The following is an 18,826-nucleotide window of genomic DNA, read 5'->3' on the forward strand; positions in this document are numbered from 1 at the left end:
TTCTGATAGATAGGAGTAGTGACGATGAAGTTGCATTATTGATCCTTTTACAACACATTGTTACTGGTCATATTTATCTTTATATTCCAACAAAAGACTCAACAGGTGGTGGCAGTCCGTTGTCTTCGGACTGCATCACTTGTTTTTTTTCTTGCGTAATTTATTGACGTGGCACATTCAAATGAGAATGAATATGAGTTATATATATTTTTAGTCTGTAGCACGGCACGGGTATTGTGCTGGTCATAGCAAATACTCCTCCGTCTGGAAGCACTAAGTGTCTGATGTTCAGTTGTTCAGAACACCAAGCGTGGCTCTTAACACCTGTCACTGTCACAAATTTAGGCAGGAGATAATTAAAGCTGTTTGAGATTACTGTACTTAATACGGACCAAAAAAGAGAATGAAATTGTGAGGGTGTTTGACGAGTTTGCCAGTTCGGTGTTCCAAGTTCGGAGTACCAAGGGCAAAGGATTCATATGTATGACACGGACTGCTACCAATCCCCATTCAGGCACTAACAGTGACCCTAAAATTCCAGAATAAAAGTCATTTTGTGTTCCAAGCTCCAACTGCCAAAAGGCACTGTGCTCTTATAGTCTTATGTCAGACTCAGACAGCTACCAAGACCCTTCGAGACAACAAATCTCGCCCAAAAACTCAGTAAACGCCATTTGAATTCTAACAACGACACTAAATTTTCAGAACATGGTTGCATAACTAAACTGTATCCATCTAAACATTGTGACTTTCTATACCAAACATTAATTTTTGTCATACTTACTTGGTCCTCCCCTCCGTAGCTGCTCTGCTCTTGGCGACCACTGAAGCAAACAGCACCCACCCCTTTTTTTTTCCCTTGCGTGCGCACAACCACGCCAGCTACGATGATGACGACTGCCGCAGTCCTCCCGCGGCGTGCTTACTCGATCTCCGTCCGCTGGCGAGACGAGGGTTTTGCTCGCCGGTTAATTCCCACGCTCTTCCCTCGCGTGCGCACAACCCGCCGTATGTTCTCACGCGGCGGGAGAATGTGAAAGGCTAGCGAATCTTCGTTCGCGATGGGATGCAGGAGCGCGGCAAGGTAAGCAGCACCGCCCGGAGACGGCGCCGGCGAGTCGGGGCAATACCAGTCGCTGGCGGCGGCGGCGTGACATTGGAAGATTTGGGCTAACAGCCCGCCTGCAAGCCCAAGCGCCGAAAGAAAATGAACGAAGAGCGTTTACTAATGGGCCTTTGACTGCGTGCGGCCCTTGGAAACTAGGCCCAGACTCTGGGTGGGACGGGCTCCTATGGCCCAATACCTTTTCGTCTCCGCTTTGGATTTGCATGCTACTATACGTCCGACGATTTCTTGTCCGATGCTTGTACGACACTACCCATCACCCTCAGATCAAACATGAGACTCAGATCGAACGGCATAGCTTGAGTAGTACAGAGATCGTACGTGAATGGTCGTATGCATGCCTGTTCTAAAAACGCAGCTTTTAAAAATGACTGGGAAGTGAGATATGCGACAGTTGTCAAACCGTGTCCTCTAGTCATCTGTCCACTTAAATTTACAGACCAGTCAAGATTCTGAAGGCGTTGGAAAATTCAGCAACCAACGACAGGCACCTGCAATTGATAGAGTCTTGCCGTGTGACTCGAGTACGTGTCCTTTCCAATTTGCACTCTTGCGATACTACTGGACCGGAGGACTACGTCGCAAGAAGATGCATGTGTTTCATGTCCCTGCAGCTGCCATGCTGTGCTCATCCATGTTACTACCAAGCATACTGAGTCAATCTTAATTCGTCCACGAATCACGATCACATCGCAGCGCACACCTCATTCTCATTGGTGGAGACTTTCCCTTGGGTTTATGCTAGACTGTATTCTGATCTTGAAAAATCATTCGGCAGGAAGCCAACAAGTCCTTCAGACCCCGCGCGTATCCCAGGGGCCAGGACGCGTGGACCGAGGTTGCCCGGGATCCCACTCGCTAGTAGCATCGTATTGCCTACTCGATCATTCATTACCCAACCATGTATGGTATCCTCTCTCACTTTCTGCCCACAAACCGTACCACTTTGTTGCCCTGTTGGTCGATATCAGACGATCACTGCAGTAGATCGTTCCAAATCTTATATCCTCCGACTTGCCCGTCAACGGGGTTATAGTCAAGTTACCAGGGGAATTGGCAGCTCATGGCTGGCTTACCCGTCCAAGGGGTCATTCTGACAACGAACTGAAGTTGGACTCCGTTCAATCGTCGTTCCCATATAGAGTAGCAGGGAGTACCATTCATTCTTCACCCATTTACAGTATCCTCTCGATCTACTTCTGTGCGTGCCTACAGGCAGTTCAGTTCAGAAGTACAGTCGATCACTACCCCCTTTGTACGCCTTGTCTGTCGATCAGACGTTCCAAATCTTATATCCTCCGATGCCTCCGAGCAGCTGGTTCTTGCTCGTCTTCGTCTGGTGGCTGCTGCTGGCGCTCGCCGCGTCTGATCAGGAGCAGCAGGAGCAAGGGGGAGAAGGCTGCTCGGCGCCCAAGAGGTGCGGCAAGCTGAATATCTCCCGCCCGTTCTGGCTCACTGACTGGCGGACGGGGAGATCGTGTGATCGCCCAGATTTCGAGGTCACTTGCTTTAATAACACAACTCCTCCAGTTCTACGGAGCTCTCTACCCCGCTTTGGTTTTGCGATCATCAACATCTCTTACGAGGAACGCAGTTTGCGTGTCGTTGATGGACACAAACTGGAAGCCTTTTCCCCGCAAAAAAAGGAAGCCTCAGGCCGCTGTGTCCCGAGCTGGAACACCTCCGTCAGACTGGCCCCTCCGTTCAGCATCGACCCCGTCGCCAACATGGAGCTCATCTTCTACAGCTGCACAGAAGCTGCGGCGGCGGCACATCGGGACGACGGGTCGAGTACACCGGTGGAGATGCCGTGGTTTGGGAACGAGAGCAACGTGTTTGTCCGCGCGGGAGGGCGTTACGGTGCGACCGGGGACGGAAACTACACTATACAGGGCTGCGCCGCTACGGTCATGCCAGTGCAATCATCAGGCGAGGTGGATGCGAGCCACTACAAGGAGCTCATCCGCCATGGCTTCGTCCTCACATGGCCTGCAGGTAAGCTGCTCGCTCCTCGATAAAATTACTCCGTAGTGCGTAATCTTCTTCTTACGTCTGGCGGAAGCTTCATCGTAGTGTAGTTTGACCTCGTACAGGTTGGCCCCAGGCACCGGCGTGACTGCGTACAGTCTGTCTGCGCTTACCGTTTACCCGTGACTCCACGCGTGTACGGACACCGTTTTAAGTTCTCAACCAAGTGGAAGAAGACGCAGAGAAACTCCTCCTTGGTCTCTCTCCGACAGGAGGCAGCGGCGTGCGGCATCCGGAACCGAGACGATGAACTCCTCCTTGGTCTCTCTCCGGTCACGTCTGTCACTTATCACTGCTGATCACGACGACCCGGGAAAATTCCATCCCCGCTGCCCAGCAGAGAGAGACGTCGTGCGATCAGTCAAACGTTTCGGCCATGACCCACTCCATCCACACTGACTTGCTAATACATATACTTACCTTGATGCAGTTCGATCAATCGTACTACTGGATTATTATTATATTGTCCTCCTCTGTTCCTCACCGACTGCAATCGTCGTCAGCCAGTCCGATCCGACTCTTTCTTCCTTAATTTCGTACATGTTCCTATGGCCCGCGCCTTGCTCCTCCTGTACTTCTTCTTCTTCTTCTTCGTCGTCGTCGTCTCCCGGGTCCCGGCACCACTGCTGCTGGCGGCGGCGGCGTGCGTACCCGAGCGATGCGGCAACCTGATCGTGTCGCCCCCGTTCGGGCTCGTGGACGGGTCGGAGGAGAACAAGTGCGGCCTGATGGGGTTCCAGGTCCACTGCACAGATAAGATCCCGTACCTCGGGTTCTACGGCCGCGAGTACAGGCTCCAGATCCTCGGCATCTTCTATGGCAACTTCTCCTTGCTCGTCTCCGACGCCCACAAGCTCGTGGGCTTCAATCCCCCCAGCGAGAGAGGGTGCCATGTCCCCACGGCCAACTCCACCTCCAAACTCGGCCTCCCGTTCTCCAACAGCCCACTCAACCAGAACCTCATCTTCTACAACTGCACCAAGGCGCCGCCGCCGCCGGAGACGGTGAGCCGAGATGGGCTCGTGGACACCGCCTGCCGCAACAACACGTTCGTCCGCGCGGGAGGACCGTACAACGGGGATGGCGGCGGCGGCGGCTATGAATTGGAAGGCTGCAACTCTACCGCCGTGCCGGTGCTGGGGAAATCCGACTCCGGCAAGGTGAACGCCAGCGACTACTTGGAGCTCATCAGGGATGGGTTCCTCCTCACATGGCAGCCGACGCAAGGCTCGCAGCCGGATGCTGCTGATAATGTTGGTAAGCTCACTCGTCAAATTGTTTATGGGGCAGCTACTGCAGAACTAGCTAGGACGATATCATGGTTGGATCTGTGCCAAGAATTGGAATCCGACGCAACAATTTTCCTCACTTAATAAATGTTAAGAAAATGCAAAAAATAAATGAACAAACAAGCTTCAACACAGACTGCGGGCGAAGCAGTTACATCATGCCAAACTAATCATGCCACGAGATTAGTCCGCTGCAGAAAGAAGTGCAACTGAGGTGCAGGTGTAGGTCAGCTCGCTCAGCAAGCAGGCTTCTAAAACTCAAACAATCTGAAGTGTAAACCTGAAATACAATTCCGTCAAATAAAAATAGACCAGGAGCATTTTTTTTAACGAACAGACGGAGCATTTCAAATGACTAGTGAGAGATGCGGCAGCTGTCTGCGTCGGTCAGTGCTGGTGGAAGGCAAACCCCACGGACAATTCTGGTCACTGTAAACTTATATAGAGCGGTCAAGATTTTGAAGGCGTCGGAAAATTCAGCAACCAACGACAGGCACCATCAATTGTTAGCGTCTGCCGTGTGATACTAGCGTCCTTCCAAACGCAGCGACATCTGCCACTCTGGTTTGCACACTTGCATTGCTCCGCTGCTACGTACATAGTACTCGCAAGAAGATTCATCTGTTTCATGTCCCTGCAGCTGACATGCTGTGCTCAGCCATGTTACTGCTCACTCTCCTATCTAGCACGGTGCTGCGGAGAAGCAACCCTTGTCCACTATTCATGATCAAATCGCGTTCTCACCTCATTCTCCACTGGTGGAGACTTTTCCTTGGGTTTACGCCGGACCGTATTCTCTTGAAAAATTATTCCTCGGCAAGTCAACAAGTCCTTCAGACCCCGTATCCCAGGGGCTACGACGTGTGGACGAAGCTAGGTTGCCCGGGACTCCAGTACTCTTCATTCTTCAACCACAGTTCTCTTCTCCCCTGCTTCTCCCAGCAACCCAGGATCAACGAGTCAGTCACAACCCCCCCTTTTGTTATTTACAGCAGCAATCCCAAATCTCGCGTGCTACCATGGCTCTGAGCTGTTGGTTCTTCTGGGCCTGGTGGCTGTCACTGATGCTCGCGGTCACAGCAGCCGAGGAACAAGGGGAAGGCTGCTCGGCGCCCAAGATATGCGGCAACCTGACCATCTCCGAACCATTCTGGCTCCCTGACTGGGAGACGGGAAGATCGTGTGGTTCCCTCGATTTCGAGGTCACTTGCTTTAAGGGAACTCCAATTATACGGAGCGTCTACGGTTTAAAGTCCGGATTTGCTATCATCAACATCTCTTACGAGGAGCGCAGTTTGCGTGTCGTTGATCAACACAACCAGGAAGCCTTACGCGCCTCTAGCAACCGCTGCCATATCCCGAGCCGGAACACCTCCGTCAAACTGACCCCTCCGTTTAAGATCAATCCCGTCTTCAACATGGATCTCATCTTCTACAACTGCACGAAACCACCAGCAGCACATCAGGACGAGACGCTGGTGGAGATGAGGTGCGGGAACGAGAGCAACGCGTTTGTCCGCGCCGGAGGGCGTTACGATGGTGCTGGAGACGGAGACTACGCTACAGAGGGCTGCCAGGCCACCGTTGTGCCGGTGCTGGGGGAATCATCGGGCGAGGTGGACGCGAGCAACTACGAAGAGCTCATCAGCGGTGGCTTCCTTCTCACATGGCAGTCCCCGCCTGCTGGTACCGGTAAGCTCAACTCTTCAAATTATATCTTGGGCATCTTCTAGATGTCAGGCGTCAGATCCGAGGCTCGGACGCTTGGCTTCAACTTGATCAACTATCTGTAGCAACATGTGGAAAAGAAAACTTTATAAATGCTTTAATCTGGAAATAAGTATATAATAAATTACGGAGCAATGCAACAACTAAACATGCATAACATTGAAATATTGCATACTGTACTGTTGATTGTTTCAGACATGAAATTGAACTGGTTCTGGATGATAAAACCACAAGTTGTTTTTCTTCATACTGTGTAGTTTTGGACTTCAAAATGGTTTTGCCAGAGATTTTTGTCACCTATATGGTCAAATTGCAAAGATCTTATTAATAAGTTTTTTGGGCTGGGATGTGTGGTCCGACCTTTCCCTTGCTGCTACCTTGGCATTCCCCTCGGGTTGAGAAAACCGTCGGCGACGCAACTTCACACCCTCATTGATAAAGTGGCTGGCAAGTTGAAGATGTGGTCGGCGCCCTTGCTCTCTTCAGGGGGCAGGTTGACTTTGGTGCAATCGACTCTTTGTGCCATGCCGGTCTATGCCATGCTATCCCTTGATCTCCTGGTGAAACTCATCGAGAACATCCAGAAGATCTGCCGTGGTTTTCTTTGGAAAGGTCGTCGTGATGTTCGTGGTGGACATTGCTTGGTCGCGTGGGACTCGGTCTGCTCTCCGAAGTCAATGGGTGGCCTAGGACTTCCGAACCTACGGCTACTTAATGTGGCGTTGAGAACTAGATGGTGCTGGCTCCAAAGGACGGGCAGGGCGAAACCGTGGGCTGATCTTAATCTGCAGATCTCGGATCAGTCGCTTGACTTGTTTCATGCGGCCGTCACGGTCTCGGTGGGGAATGGACAGCGCACACTGTTCTGGATTGACCGTTGGTTGGATGGTGTGAGCCTCGAGATGATCGCTCCTACCTTGTCGGCTCGTTTGACTCCGGGCGCACGGAAGATCTCGGTTGCTGATGCCTTGGACGATAATGCTTGGGTGCATGGAGTGGGTGCCTCTCTTACCGGCCAGGAGTTCGACGAGTTCTTTGCGGTTTGGGAGCTTGTCCAGACGGTGGAGCTGTCGCCGGACGACGACGTTTTCAGGTGGAACCTGGACCGTTCCGGTGTATATACGGCGTCCTCGGCCTACGGTGCTTTCTTCTCTGGGAGAGAGGCTGCCCCTTGTGCTGACGATCTCTGGAGTTCTAGGGCACCAAGCCGTTGTAAGGTGTTCGCTTGGCTTGCTCTTAGAGGCCGTTGTTGGACGGCAGACCGTTTGAGTCGTCGTGGTATGCCGCATCCGGCGCATTGTCCCTTTTGTGACCAGGAACCTGAGACCATCTCCCACCTTTTGGTCGGCTGTGCCTTCGCCAAACAAATTTGGGACATCTTCCTCAGGAGATGGAGGCGGCTGGATCTGATTCCGAGTAGTCAGCTTGGCTTGTTGCCGTGGTGGTCCGGCCTAACTTTTGCCGACCGAAGAACTCGCAGGGACTTCGCTACGAGAATCGTCCTCATTTGCTGGTGCCTTTGGCGACACCGGAATGCGATTGTTTTCGAGGGGGTTCGTCCGTGCGTGTCGATGGTGGCTCAATCTATTGAGCAAGAAGGCACCGCTTGGGAGAGCGCGGGATTGTTTAAAGATAGAACCCTTGTTCCTTTTGTAAGGGTGCATGAGTCGTGGAATGTAAGCGAGTAATCCCTAACGTTTAGGCCTCCGGGCATGTAACCGCATCGCGGTATTCTTCTTATAATTATGATACGCCTGCCTAGGCGTATTCTAGAATTTTATTTTATTTTGCAAAGATCAAATAAGCTCGATGGGACAGCCAAGCAAGCCCCATCTGCACAATTGATACCTTCTTATAATAAAAGGGAGTATCATATTTCACTAACAAAAGCAACCAGTACAAACGTTTGGGAAAACAAAACAAAATGACCAAATGGGCTCCAACCATTTGCAATATGTTGGCCATCAGGAACTGATCAAAACCATGTTCTGACGTGGTATCGTTGGACTGTGTTGACTCGTTGAGGAAACTCTGTATCCTTCGTAATCAAGTGCTCCAATAGTATAATGTCACACAAATCAGCTCCTCATCTCTTCATAGTTCACGCCCGCTACTTCATCAAGTCCCATTTTCGATCTTAAAATAAACTATTTCTTTCTATCGGCGTTTGCTCCAATATCAGAATGCGTGCTCCCTCCGAGCTCCTCCTCCTATGCTTCCTGCCTTTGCTTGTACTGGCCTTGCGGGCGCAGCCGCTGGACGCAAGCTGTGCCCCGGAAGCGTGCCGCAAGATGACCATCAGGTAACCATTCTGGCTGCACGGCCACCACTCGTCCCACTGCAGCTACCCAACCTTCAGCATCACGTGCGACGACCCCAACGGCATGACGCCACCCAGCCTGGACGGGTGATCCTACTTCCGCCTTCTGGATATCCGCTATGGCGACCGCTGCGTCGTGGCCTTCCATGCCAACCTCGTCGACTCCGGCAAACCCTGCCTTGGCACGCGCTTCAACATGTCCACCAGCTTCGTGCTCTTATTCTTCGCTATCAGCAGCACCAACTGGGAGCTCTTCTTCTGCGCCAACGGCTCGCCACAACTGCCCGCAGGCGCGCTCCAGATCAACTGTTCTGGTCCCAGCACATGATCCGGGTACACCAGACAGAGGTATGAGCCTGGAGGCAGAGTGCAAGCCACATGACCAGTGGCATCCACCAGGTACTCGGTGAGTCGGTGGTACTGGTGATGCCCGGGTCGGAACTCCGTTTGTGGGATGCCTACAAGGGGATCGTGAGACGCGGATTCCTGCTGGAGTGGATGGTGCCGGTGGACTGCGCCGAATACAACACGAACAGTGGTGAGTGCCGGTACAAGGCTATCCTAAACGAGTTCAGGTGCTTCTGCCCCGACGGCCGCATGCACCCCGCAACCTGCCATGAGTTTGCTCCGGTCCAAAGAAGCATATTAATAAGTTTTTTGGGCTGAAATGTACTAACTCACCTTATAATGAGTAATGTTTAAGGTCAACATTTTCTGTACGCTAGGACCTTATTAAATCAACATAGGCTTATAACTTATATTATTGCACCAAAACAACAGGCATAGTTGTTCAATCAAAAGAAAGTCCGATGTGTATTTCCATGCTCTTCACTATTCTGCAATGTATCTTTTCTAAATTTCATTCACAAGATACTGAAGATTCAAATACAGTGACTGTTCTTTTGGAAAAACAACCAATGTAACGCCATTGGATGGTAATGCTTTTTTAACTAAATATTATGTGATATTCCAGGTAGCAAGAGGACTGGCACGAAGATGATAATAATAATAGGTATCCTAAAACTTTCACAATCTTTTTTATGCAATTAGTTAAAGGTCCGCGGTCCATAAAAAATGAGTTTTTTTATAGTAATTTTAAAAATATAGATCCTAAAATATAATTCTGAAACAGCATCTCTTTGTTTGTGCATACAATTTGAAGCAAATATCCATGGCCCTTTCGCTTGTTCCTACTTTCGCCACCTTGTACCCTTTCAGAAATAGAAATTAAAACTACTGTCTTTGAGATCTAAATGTCCATATTATAAACTTTTATCTATAAAGGAAATAACATATGCTTCAAATGTCAGTTTTGACATCAGCAGCTGCAGCTTTGCTCTCTACATGTATTTATGTGCTGATATGGCATAGAAAGGGGAAAAGACTATGCTTTCTTCTCTGTAAAAAGACTAGCAGCAGCACTGAAAGGAATTATGAGGCCATGATAGTATCTTATGGATCTCTGGCTCCAAAAAGGTATGTGTACTCAGAGGTAATGAAGATAACATCTTCTCGCAATAATCAGCTTGGCCAAGGTGGCTATGGTGTGGTTTTCAAAGGAAGACTACATGATGGTCGTCTGGTTGCTGTGAAATTCTTGCATGATTGCAAAGGAAACGGGGATGAGTTTGTAAATGAGGTTATGAGCATTGGCAGGACCTCTCATGTTAATATTGTTGGCTTATTTGGATTTTGTTTGGAGGGATCAAAACGAGCGCTTATATATGAGTACATGTGCAATGGTTCCTTGGATAAATATATTTACTCAGAGAACCCCAAGGAAATTTTAGGATGGGAGAGGCTCTATGCAATAGCTATTGGGATTGCTCGTGGGCTAGAATATTTGCACCATAGCTGCAATACACGGATTATCCATTTCGATATTAAGCCTCAAAATATCCTTCTAGACCAGAACTTTTGCCCGAAGATTGCCGATTTTGGTCTAGCTAAATTATGTCGTACCAAGGAGAGCAAGCTTTCAATGACTGGTGCTAGAGGAACAATTGGATTCATTGCTCCAGAAGTTCACTCTCGAACGTTTGGAGTCGTTTCAACAAAGTCAGATGTCTACAGTTATGGAATGATGCTGTTAGAGATGGTTGGAGGCAGGAGAAACGTGAAATCGGTTGTTGAAAAATCCAGCGAAAAATATTTTCCAGATTGGATTTATGACCACTTTGCCCAAGACGATGGATTACAAGCATGTGAAGTCACAAATGAAATTGAGAAAATCGCCAGAAAGATGACCATAATTGGCTTGTGGTGCATACAAGTGTTGCCTGTGTATCGCCCTACTGTCACCAAAGTTCTAGAAATGTTTGAGAGAAGCGTAGATGACCTGGACATGCCACCGAAACAGAACTTCTGCGAACTACTGTAAGATATTTCTCCACATATTTTAGTTCCTTTGTTTTTCAGTGAAAGTTATTATTTTGAAATAATAATGTATTTCAACTTGATGTACGCACTTATTTCTCATTACAGTGAAAATACAACTCACAATATGAATGTACAAAGTGCAAGTTCTACCATACCTGAGGAGATAAGCCTTGTGAATTCGAACATCCTACGACGGTTGCCGACTCTTTGAGAAGGTGAGCTGTACTAGAGTATATTCACAGACTAAACAAGCGCAACAAAATTCAGCATTGTATCATAACACGTATTCCATGCATGGCCTAGAGTTAAGGGTGGCTCTATCTGGAATAAACATGTAGTTTGCATTTCTGGTTATATAGTTCAGTACTCAGATAAATGTATTCTCAAAGCTCTCTTAATCGAAAGTGTCACTACACAGTAGATGGGGGATATAAATATTAGCACATCATAATTTAGGAAGGGGGCATGATGTGATACTTTTGACTTCAACATAGATGATACGGGAGTAGGGAGGCAAACTTGCAGTGTCAATTCGAAACAAAACATCGATTATGGCCATCGTAGTAAAATCATAGGCACACTTACTAGTTAGTTCTGTCAAAAGAAATGACATTAACTTCCATAAGGAAGTAGTATGGAACCAATCAAACAAATTGAAAAGGGGAAATAGCTGATACTAAGCGTCTGATGTTTCGAACAGGAACCATGGTTCTAACTCCTAGGTCACCAAAACTGGAACAAAAGTTTTTGGGGCGTTGTATGTGTTTTCTGTTCCAAATTCAAGGTGCCAAAAGGGCATCGGATTCATATGTCAGACGCAGACTAGAAATCTCGCTCAAAACTCAACAAACGCCATTTAGGCTCTACACCAACGATGGATGCGTAAAGTGTCCATCTAAACACCGCGACGATTTGTTTCAATTCCTAGGGAGCAAAGTAATCGTGGAAACGGAAGGCACATACTGTACTTACTTGGTCCTCTCCTCCGAAGCTGCTCTTGGCGACCACGGAAGCAAAAGGAACCGCCAAATCCTCCCTCGCGCGCGCGCATCCGCACCGGCGACCGCCGCCCTCATCCTGCCGCTGCGCACTGCTCTCCCCTCGCCGGCGAGCCGATGGTCCGCGCTGGTCCGTGGCAACAACACTCCCGTGGTCCCTCGTTGAATCCGCCGCTCTAATCACTGCCGCCGCCGCCGAGAGGGTCGGGGATGGAGGCCAGCGATTGCTCTGCGATGCCCCCGTGGCTGCGGCGAATCGAATCGGGGGCATACCGACCGGCCGGCCAGCGGCGGCGTAGCGCAACGGCCGATGAGCACTGGCAGATTTGGGCTATATTATGGGCTTTCCCGTAGGCCGGGGTTACTGTCAGCCCAAACAAACTCGACTCCACGGAAGGCCGAGCACGAAAATACCATTAGTAAAGGGCCGCAAGAGATAAGAAGCCCACGCGGGGGACGGCGCTGATCTAATCGGGTGGAGTTGAAATCACATTGAGAGAAGATTTTCGCTCAAAAAAAAAAGATTGAGAGAAGATTTTGTATATTCTTAATCGAGTGTCGGGCCTATCTTTGGCGTATGATTTTTGAATAAAAGTCTTTAATCGCGTATGATTTTTGAATAAAAGTCTTTAATCTGAGTTGACGTATGAGAGTCGTTGGATTAATATCTGGGTGTCATCTATGCTCTTTCTTCTTCCACGTGCTGACATAGAATTAAGGTCTCGATGGGCAAACGCTAACTAAAAAACAAGCAACTTATAAATACCAAAACCTTTGTTAATTACTCCCTCCGATCCATAATAAAGTCGGCAATTTAGTACAAAGTTCATTTATTATCGATGGAAGGGTGTAATATAACAGAAGTTGAGTGTAGCCGTCATTCAGTCATTTGATCTAATAAGGTTGTAAGCGTGAGTTATAATTTTTTTTTTTAAAGTTTAAGTTTCACTCCTCACCCGTGTTCTGATCCACATGATGACTACACGAGTCTTTGAACATGTCATTTTTCTGTCGTCTCATTGTTGCGCAAGAGAAATGAAAAGAACCTCTCTTCCTAGGGAGAAATACAGAAGACAAATTAATCGTTGCCAAAATCTCAACTTTATTCCTCTTCTAACACAACTTATAGATTCCAAACACAAGTTTGTTTTATTGGCACCTAGTAAAGCATGTCGATCCCGGCCTAGCTCTAGGGAAAGAGCATGTGCTTGCGCGTCTTGATCCATTTATCCCTCTTGCCGCAAATGGTGCATTGGCAAGCATCGTTGGCGCAGGTGGCGTTGAAGTCGCATTTCGGGCAGAAATTGCGTTCAGGCTCCTTCTGGCACGCGAGCCCACAAGCCCTGAGCTCACAGAATGATGTCGGTGGGATGATCTCCGTGAAACAAAAATACATGTACATGATCAAGAAACGAATAAGTATGCATGTATACCGGGTGAAAGCACAAGGAAGGCGAGGGCCAGAAGCAGCAGCACAATGGACATCCTCATCTTAGCTTAGCTTAGATGTGGTGGTGTCGATGGGAAGTGTTGTGGATGGATGGCTACTTGTGATTTGTGAATGAGAGCTAGTGGTTTTATAGGTGGCTCGGGTACCTACGTTGATTAATACTCGTTACTCTGTTAGTAAAGTCATGCTAAATTAAGCAAGACATTGGATAAGTCATGACAAGTTTTGGTAGCATAAATGTGTTAATTAATACGTACTCTATCCGATCCATAAAAAGTGTGTCACACTTAGGCTGCTCATAGTGGGAGTAAATTAGATAGTAACATAAGATGCTAACTAGTCATTTTGGTAACATGGCATGATATTAAATAAAAAAAGAGAGTGAGGTGGTAACTAGATATGTTACCATAACATCACACAAACCAAAGCAAGATGTTACTATCCACTATGGAGGTAGTAACTTAGACTATGGATGACACAATGCATGACACCACATGTATGTTACTATCCACTATGGAGGTAGTAACTTAGACTAGTAACATATACATGTTACTACTTTATGTTATTTTCCACTATGACCAGTATAACTTTGCATTCTTTGTACTAAATTTGAGACATTTATTATGCATCGGAGCGAGCACTACTTATTTTCTCTTTATCTTACAACCAGGTGTGTTTGTACACCCGCGTCTCATCTTACCGTTGTATTTTATTTTCTACAATACACCCAAGTAAGTGTATCATCTTTTATAGAAGAGAGAGCTCCGAAGCAGCATATGGTTAACAATTACAGCTCAGCCAGTGTCTCTCCGTGGCAATCCATCCGGTAAGCTCTCAAAGCCTATCCCACTCGACAACTCGGCACTGACCTAAACTTTGGCCTCACGGCCAACAGATTGAAGAATGTCTCTAGCAACTACCGACTCGTATAGTGTTCACCATTAGATGCCGAAGACATGGTAGCTTATAATGGCTGATCCTGAGGCTGATCCGGCGGAATGGTGGTCCTCGGTCCTGGTGAGCCGCCAGGAGAGGCGACAGTTTTCCACAAGCTCCACCTCGATCTTTTGGACAATTTGGAAACTGTGCAATCGGATCGTCTTTGAGAACGAGTCGGTAGTTTTTTGACCGAAAACTGTAGGAGAGACTCCGACAGTGTATATATATTGATTATATAAAAAAACACTATACGGGGGAGGTGGGGGGGAACAAAAGACAAATTAATCCAAGCACCAAAGCCTCAACTTTATTCATCTTCTAACAGAACTTATATATATCCCGTACAAGAGTTTGTTACTGCAACTGGTAAAGCATGTCGATCTCTAGCTCTAGGGAAAGATCATGTGTGTTGCGCATCTTGATCCATTAATCCCTGAAGGCCGCAAACAGTGCAGTGGCAATCATCGTCAATGCAGGTGGCATTGAAGTCCCATTTCCGGTAGGAATGGCGAGCCAACTCCTTCTGGCATGCGCGCCCACAAGCCCAGAGGTCACAAGAATGTTTCGGCGGGATGATCTCCGTGGAACAATACGCTTCCACATCTGCAACAAAAACAAATATAGCACCTAGCTTTAAGAGAATAAATAATAAGGCACACGCACAATCTAAAACGTTCTTTTTCTATCGATAAGTATGCATGTATACCGGGTGAAAGCATGAAGAAGGCAAGGAGCAGAAGCGGCTTCACAATGGACATCCTCATCTTAGCTAAGCTCAGATGTGGTTGTGTTGATGGAAAGTGTAGTAGCATTGCTTGTGAGTTGTGAAGGAAAGCTAGCGGTTTTATAGTTGGCTTGAGTACTTGTGATCAGTTAATGCTCGTTAATACTCTCTCCGTTCCATATTAAATGACGAAATATTACATGTATCTAGACGCTTTTTGGGTATACATACATCCATGCTTGGGAAAATTTGAGTCACTTAATATGGGACGGAGTATATTAATACCGTAAATTAAGCAAGGTAGTGGATAAGTTGTAACAAGTTGGTAGCAATTGAGCGAGTTAATTCGCTCCAGTGGACGAAAGCACGAACGCTAGTTCCTTATAATTTCATTTTTCACTTATCGTTCTACTTCTTTCTTTTTTTTTTCCGTTTTGCTATACACCAGGCGCCTGGTTTTTCTGTCAAATCAGGCGACGATCGGCGCCGCTCGATCGGCACATCAAGATTTGTGAAAATTTCCTCGAGTCGTCTCTTTTCTTTCCAGACTCAGTCGGCTACTTCAGTTTGTCATTTCGCTCTGCTGTAGTACGAGTTTCTCGAGAGGCCGAGCCGCCGAGAGAGGGGAAGCGATTCTGTTCGCCGTATGCGGGTTTTGCTCACCGCCGCCCTCTGGTGAGATCCCCGGCGGCCCCTCTGTGCGAGCCCCTTGCTGCTATTGTGCTCCTGAGTTTCGACCGCTGAATTTTTTTGTTTTTTGTGCTTTCTCCTTGGCTAGGTGAAGGTTTCAGAGGCAGCAGGGGTTCGAGTGCTCGTCGACGGCGTGGGGTTCCTCTCTGCGCCCTACCCTACTCTGGTGAGTCCCCCGCTCTCCCTTCTCCGTCGATTGAGATTTCATGGCTCGCGCGTACTCCCGCTTTTTGCGCCTCTGATTTTGGCCCTGGTGGCTTGGGTGAGGTGACCAGTGCAGGGCCGAGAGGGGTTTGCTTTTCCGCCGGCCTCCGGTGAGTCTCTGATTTTTTGCTCGCTCGTCGTGGTTGGTTGGGGACGGATGTGCAGCAGAAGCAGCTGTTGATTTCTCTTTGAATCCCTCGTTTTCTGGTTCGTGTCGGAGCATGCTTCGGGCTGGGCTGGTGAGTTCCCTTGTTCTTTGTCTCAGCCGCTTGCGGATGTTGTGTTTTGATTCGCGCATAGCATAAACTAGAACAAGAGATTCGCGGTTGTAGTTGCCAGGGTTGTGATGCGCCCGGCCAGAGGGATTCTTACTCTTATTCCTCTTGTTTTTGTGGTGCGGAAGTGTGTCCTGTTTTGTTAATGGATTCAGATTTTTTGCTAGGTGTAACGGATCATTGGCGCAGATATGATTTCGGAAATGATTTGTGTGGGTTTTGGTACATAGGATTCTAGCGTATTCTGAAATTTTCAGATTGAATTGGTGCAAATTTTGAGGTAGTCTTCATTGTGTTGCTCATGATATATATGTTGTGGATTTCTGTGCTCTAAAACCACCAGAGTTAGATTTATTTGCCCTAGCTGTCCATTTTTTGTTGAAATTTTCAGGTAGTGTTAATTTGGTCACTAGTATCAATGGTGCTAGACTAAATATGTACTGATTTCAGCTCATGCTGTTTTTTTATAGGGTCTTTAGCTGAACTTTTGTGTGTTTAATGGTGTTTTGGTGTGCAGATTATTTCTGCTGGCGACACTGGATCTTATGAGAAGGAATTTAGCTCGCAACATGACTCCGACCGTTGTGATGTGGAGCAGCTGTTGGTGATTCTGTGAATGACAGTGCATTTTGGTGATATATTTTGAGTGCAATATTCATTTCAGGAACTCAAACAAGCAGAACCAGAGATTGATTTCAAAACTAGAGGTGTTTTATCTGAAAATAATCGCAGAAACTAAAATAGGTAGTCCCTAAGACATTCCACCTTGTTAGTATATTTTCTGCAATGTTCTTTTTTCAATGCAATCAAACTTTTGTCAAGTTGGGATTACAATCACCACTATGAGCAGCTGCATGCAATAAATGTAGGTTGTGGGTGAGTACATACCTGATTAGTTGGTGGATAATTAGTGTTCTGCATATGTAGATTGTTTATATTGTCAATAGCCCGCTCTTGAACACTTGCAAGTAACCAAATGGTACCCAATTGCTTGCAGATATCAAGTCATATGATTACCATAAGAATTTTGCATTTTTATCTAATTTAATTGCCGTCCTTCTGTGCATGTATTGTTGTTGTTTTATGAGTAATGACCAGAGCAACATATGTGATTCCGGCGGCACCTCGCTCACCTTTGCCGTCCACGTCTTGGAGAGAGGCTTGTCCTCTCCCGCCCGGACTCGCCATTCCTGCTCAGTCAGAACATCATCCACCAAAGCTGCTTCACCCCCTGCAAAAGGACTGCAGCAGGCAGGTTGAGATACTTGGATCCTCTGGCGGCAGTGTGAAGCGCCTCGTAGACGATATGACCACAGCGGTCTTGGTGGTTTCTGCTACTTCAGGCATGTCATTTTTCATCATAGATTACTTTCAAATAATCTAATGTTGGCGAGCTGCGATTGCAACCTTGGCAAAGTGCAATTGCAATTTCACAATCACTATTTCTTCTATTTTTCTATGTGTTCATTATGTCTTTTTCTCTGGAAGTTCAAGCTCCTCCTATTGATTGTGAAGCACTTGTGTTCTTTTTAAATGTCAGTGGTTTGAGATGTGCTTCTTCTGCTTGCACCCTCTCGCAACAGTAATTGCACGTTTTCCCGCAGGGTGCAATTCCAGCACGGCGTTAGTGCAATAATAACTATGATCGTGGGTGTTTACACTCATTTGCAACTGTAGTTGCACACATTTTCTAAAGTGCAATTCCAGCAAGACGTTGGTGCAATAAAGCTAACTTATTCTAATGATCAACGTAGTTGTTTTCGAACCCCATTTGTACCCGGAATTGCACTTTTTTTTGGTAAAGTGCAATCCTAGCATGACGTTACTGCAAAAAGTTACATTGTGGTAAAGATCAATTACACAAATATATTTTCATTTTTTTATCCACTCCCAGCAACACTAATTGCATGTTTTTGCTGGTTGTAAATCCACTGCTTAGTAAGCCCAATCAGATTTTGTATCTGCTAAAGGCTTTAGAATTCTATCTGTAATTTTAGGGGATTGCAGGGATATCTTTTCAGATTTTGTAATTACATTGTTGGCATTTTGCACTCTATGGCAACTAAAATTGCATTGTTTCGCAGGCGCAATTCCAGCTTGGAGTTAGTGCAAACTCTATCCAGCTCTCTTTCCAAAGTTTTTTGCACGGCCCTGGTTACCTTGTTTTTGCATGTTTTGCAAAGGTGTAATTATTTGCACTGCTTTATCAATGTAATCTAGTGCTAACATGTCTTCATTTTCTTCTGGCCGATCTATGCGCCATGGTTTCAATTTAGCTCTTGTCATTTTCAGTCTTCAGTTCGTTGTTATGAGTCTTCAGTTAGTTTATTCTCAATCTCACTCCTAGTAATCAAAGCTTAATTTCTTCTCAATCTCAGTGTTAGTCTTAGTCTCTTTTTATTCTCAGTTTCAGTCGATTCTGTAATTTGTCTTTTTTTTTCAGCTTCAGATTAGTGAGTTCACTTTCAGTAATTTAAATCTGCAATCCCAAACTTATAACAACAATGCCTTGACTGATTGTGTTCTAGTTTCAAACTCACCAGCTTTTTACTCACGTTTTGTTAGCCCATACACGATTGAAGCAATGCTAATCCTTTTCCTTGCAGCTGACCATTGCTTGGTCGAAAAGAGCACCGAAAAACCCCGCAAGAGGGTGATTTAGAGCAGTGGGTTCTG

General features: G+C 46.9%; 2 protein-coding genes and 1 long non-coding RNA gene across 6 annotated transcripts; 2 read left to right on the forward strand and 1 right to left on the reverse strand.

Annotated features, from left to right (window-relative positions):
- The first annotated feature begins 2,131 nt into the window (after positions 1-2,131).
- LOC112270901 lies at positions 2,132-3,632 on the forward strand. Of its 2 annotated transcripts, none has more exons than XM_024459497.1 (2): positions 2,132-3,121; positions 3,205-3,632. In XM_024459497.1, exons 1-2 carry the CDS (start codon positions 2,428-2,430, stop codon positions 3,207-3,209), a joined length of 699 nt encoding a protein of 232 aa, XP_024315265.1. In that variant the 5' UTR covers positions 2,132-2,427; the 3' UTR covers positions 3,210-3,632. The 2 variants fall into 2 exon arrangements, with proteins under 2 accessions (XP_024315265.1, XP_024315264.1); XM_024459496.1 differs by having other exon boundaries at positions 2,133-3,121; positions 3,220-3,632.
- Positions 3,553-17,684, forward strand: LOC100835928 (LEAF RUST 10 DISEASE-RESISTANCE LOCUS RECEPTOR-LIKE PROTEIN KINASE-like 2.4). Of its 2 annotated transcripts, XM_010234659.3 has the most exons (10): positions 3,553-4,411; positions 5,527-6,135; positions 9,465-9,503; positions 9,802-10,867; positions 10,976-11,085; positions 13,989-14,144; positions 15,529-15,656; positions 15,760-15,837; positions 15,947-16,114; positions 16,668-17,684. In XM_010234659.3, exons 1-5 carry the CDS (start codon positions 3,703-3,705, stop codon positions 11,079-11,081), a joined length of 2,529 nt encoding a protein of 842 aa, XP_010232961.1. In that variant the 5' UTR covers positions 3,553-3,702; the 3' UTR covers positions 11,082-11,085; positions 13,989-14,144; positions 15,529-15,656; positions 15,760-15,837; positions 15,947-16,114; positions 16,668-17,684. The 2 variants fall into 2 exon arrangements, with proteins under 2 accessions (XP_010232961.1, XP_024315262.1); XM_024459494.1 differs by lacking the exons at positions 5,527-6,135; positions 13,989-14,144; positions 15,529-15,656; ... (1 more) ...; positions 15,947-16,114; positions 16,668-17,684 and having other exon boundaries at positions 10,976-11,289.
- On the reverse strand, positions 8,021-12,280 carry LOC112270902. 2 transcript variants are annotated; one of them, XR_002963499.1, is made up of 2 exons: positions 11,843-12,280; positions 8,021-9,102 (listed from the first exon to the last, which is right to left on the reverse strand). It is a non-coding gene; the product is annotated as an uncharacterized LOC112270902 (long non-coding RNA). The 2 variants fall into 2 exon arrangements; XR_002963500.1 differs by having other exon boundaries at positions 8,021-9,003; positions 11,843-12,278.
- Positions 17,685-18,826: the final 1,142 nt, after the last annotated feature.

Source organism: Brachypodium distachyon, chromosome 2 (assembly GCF_000005505.3).
Source record: "Brachypodium distachyon strain Bd21 chromosome 2, Brachypodium_distachyon_v3.0, whole genome shotgun sequence".
Taxonomy (NCBI): Eukaryota; Viridiplantae; Streptophyta; class Magnoliopsida; order Poales; family Poaceae; genus Brachypodium; species Brachypodium distachyon.

What these genes read in the sequence shown, in the direction of transcription:
- LOC112270901 (XM_024459496.1), top strand. Translation starts at nt 2,428, where the DNA reads ATGCCTCCGAGCAGCTGGTTCTTGCTCGTCTTCGTCTGGTGGCTGCTG. An exon ending in CGTCCTCACATGGCCTGCAG is followed by an intron (nt 3,122 to 3,219) that starts GTAAGCTGCTCG and finishes GACCTCGTACAG; the next exon opens with GTTGGCCCCAGGCACCGGCG.
- LOC100835928 (XM_010234659.3), top strand. Translation starts at nt 3,703, where the DNA reads ATGGCCCGCGCCTTGCTCCTCCTGTACTTCTTCTTCTTCTTCTTCGTC. An exon ending in GAAGATGATAATAATAATAG is followed by an intron (nt 9,504 to 9,801) that starts GTATCCTAAAAC and finishes TTCAAATGTCAG; the next exon opens with TTTTGACATCAGCAGCTGCA. An exon ending in CAGAACTTCTGCGAACTACT is followed by an intron (nt 10,868 to 10,975) that starts GTAAGATATTTC and finishes TTCTCATTACAG; the next exon opens with TGAAAATACAACTCACAATA.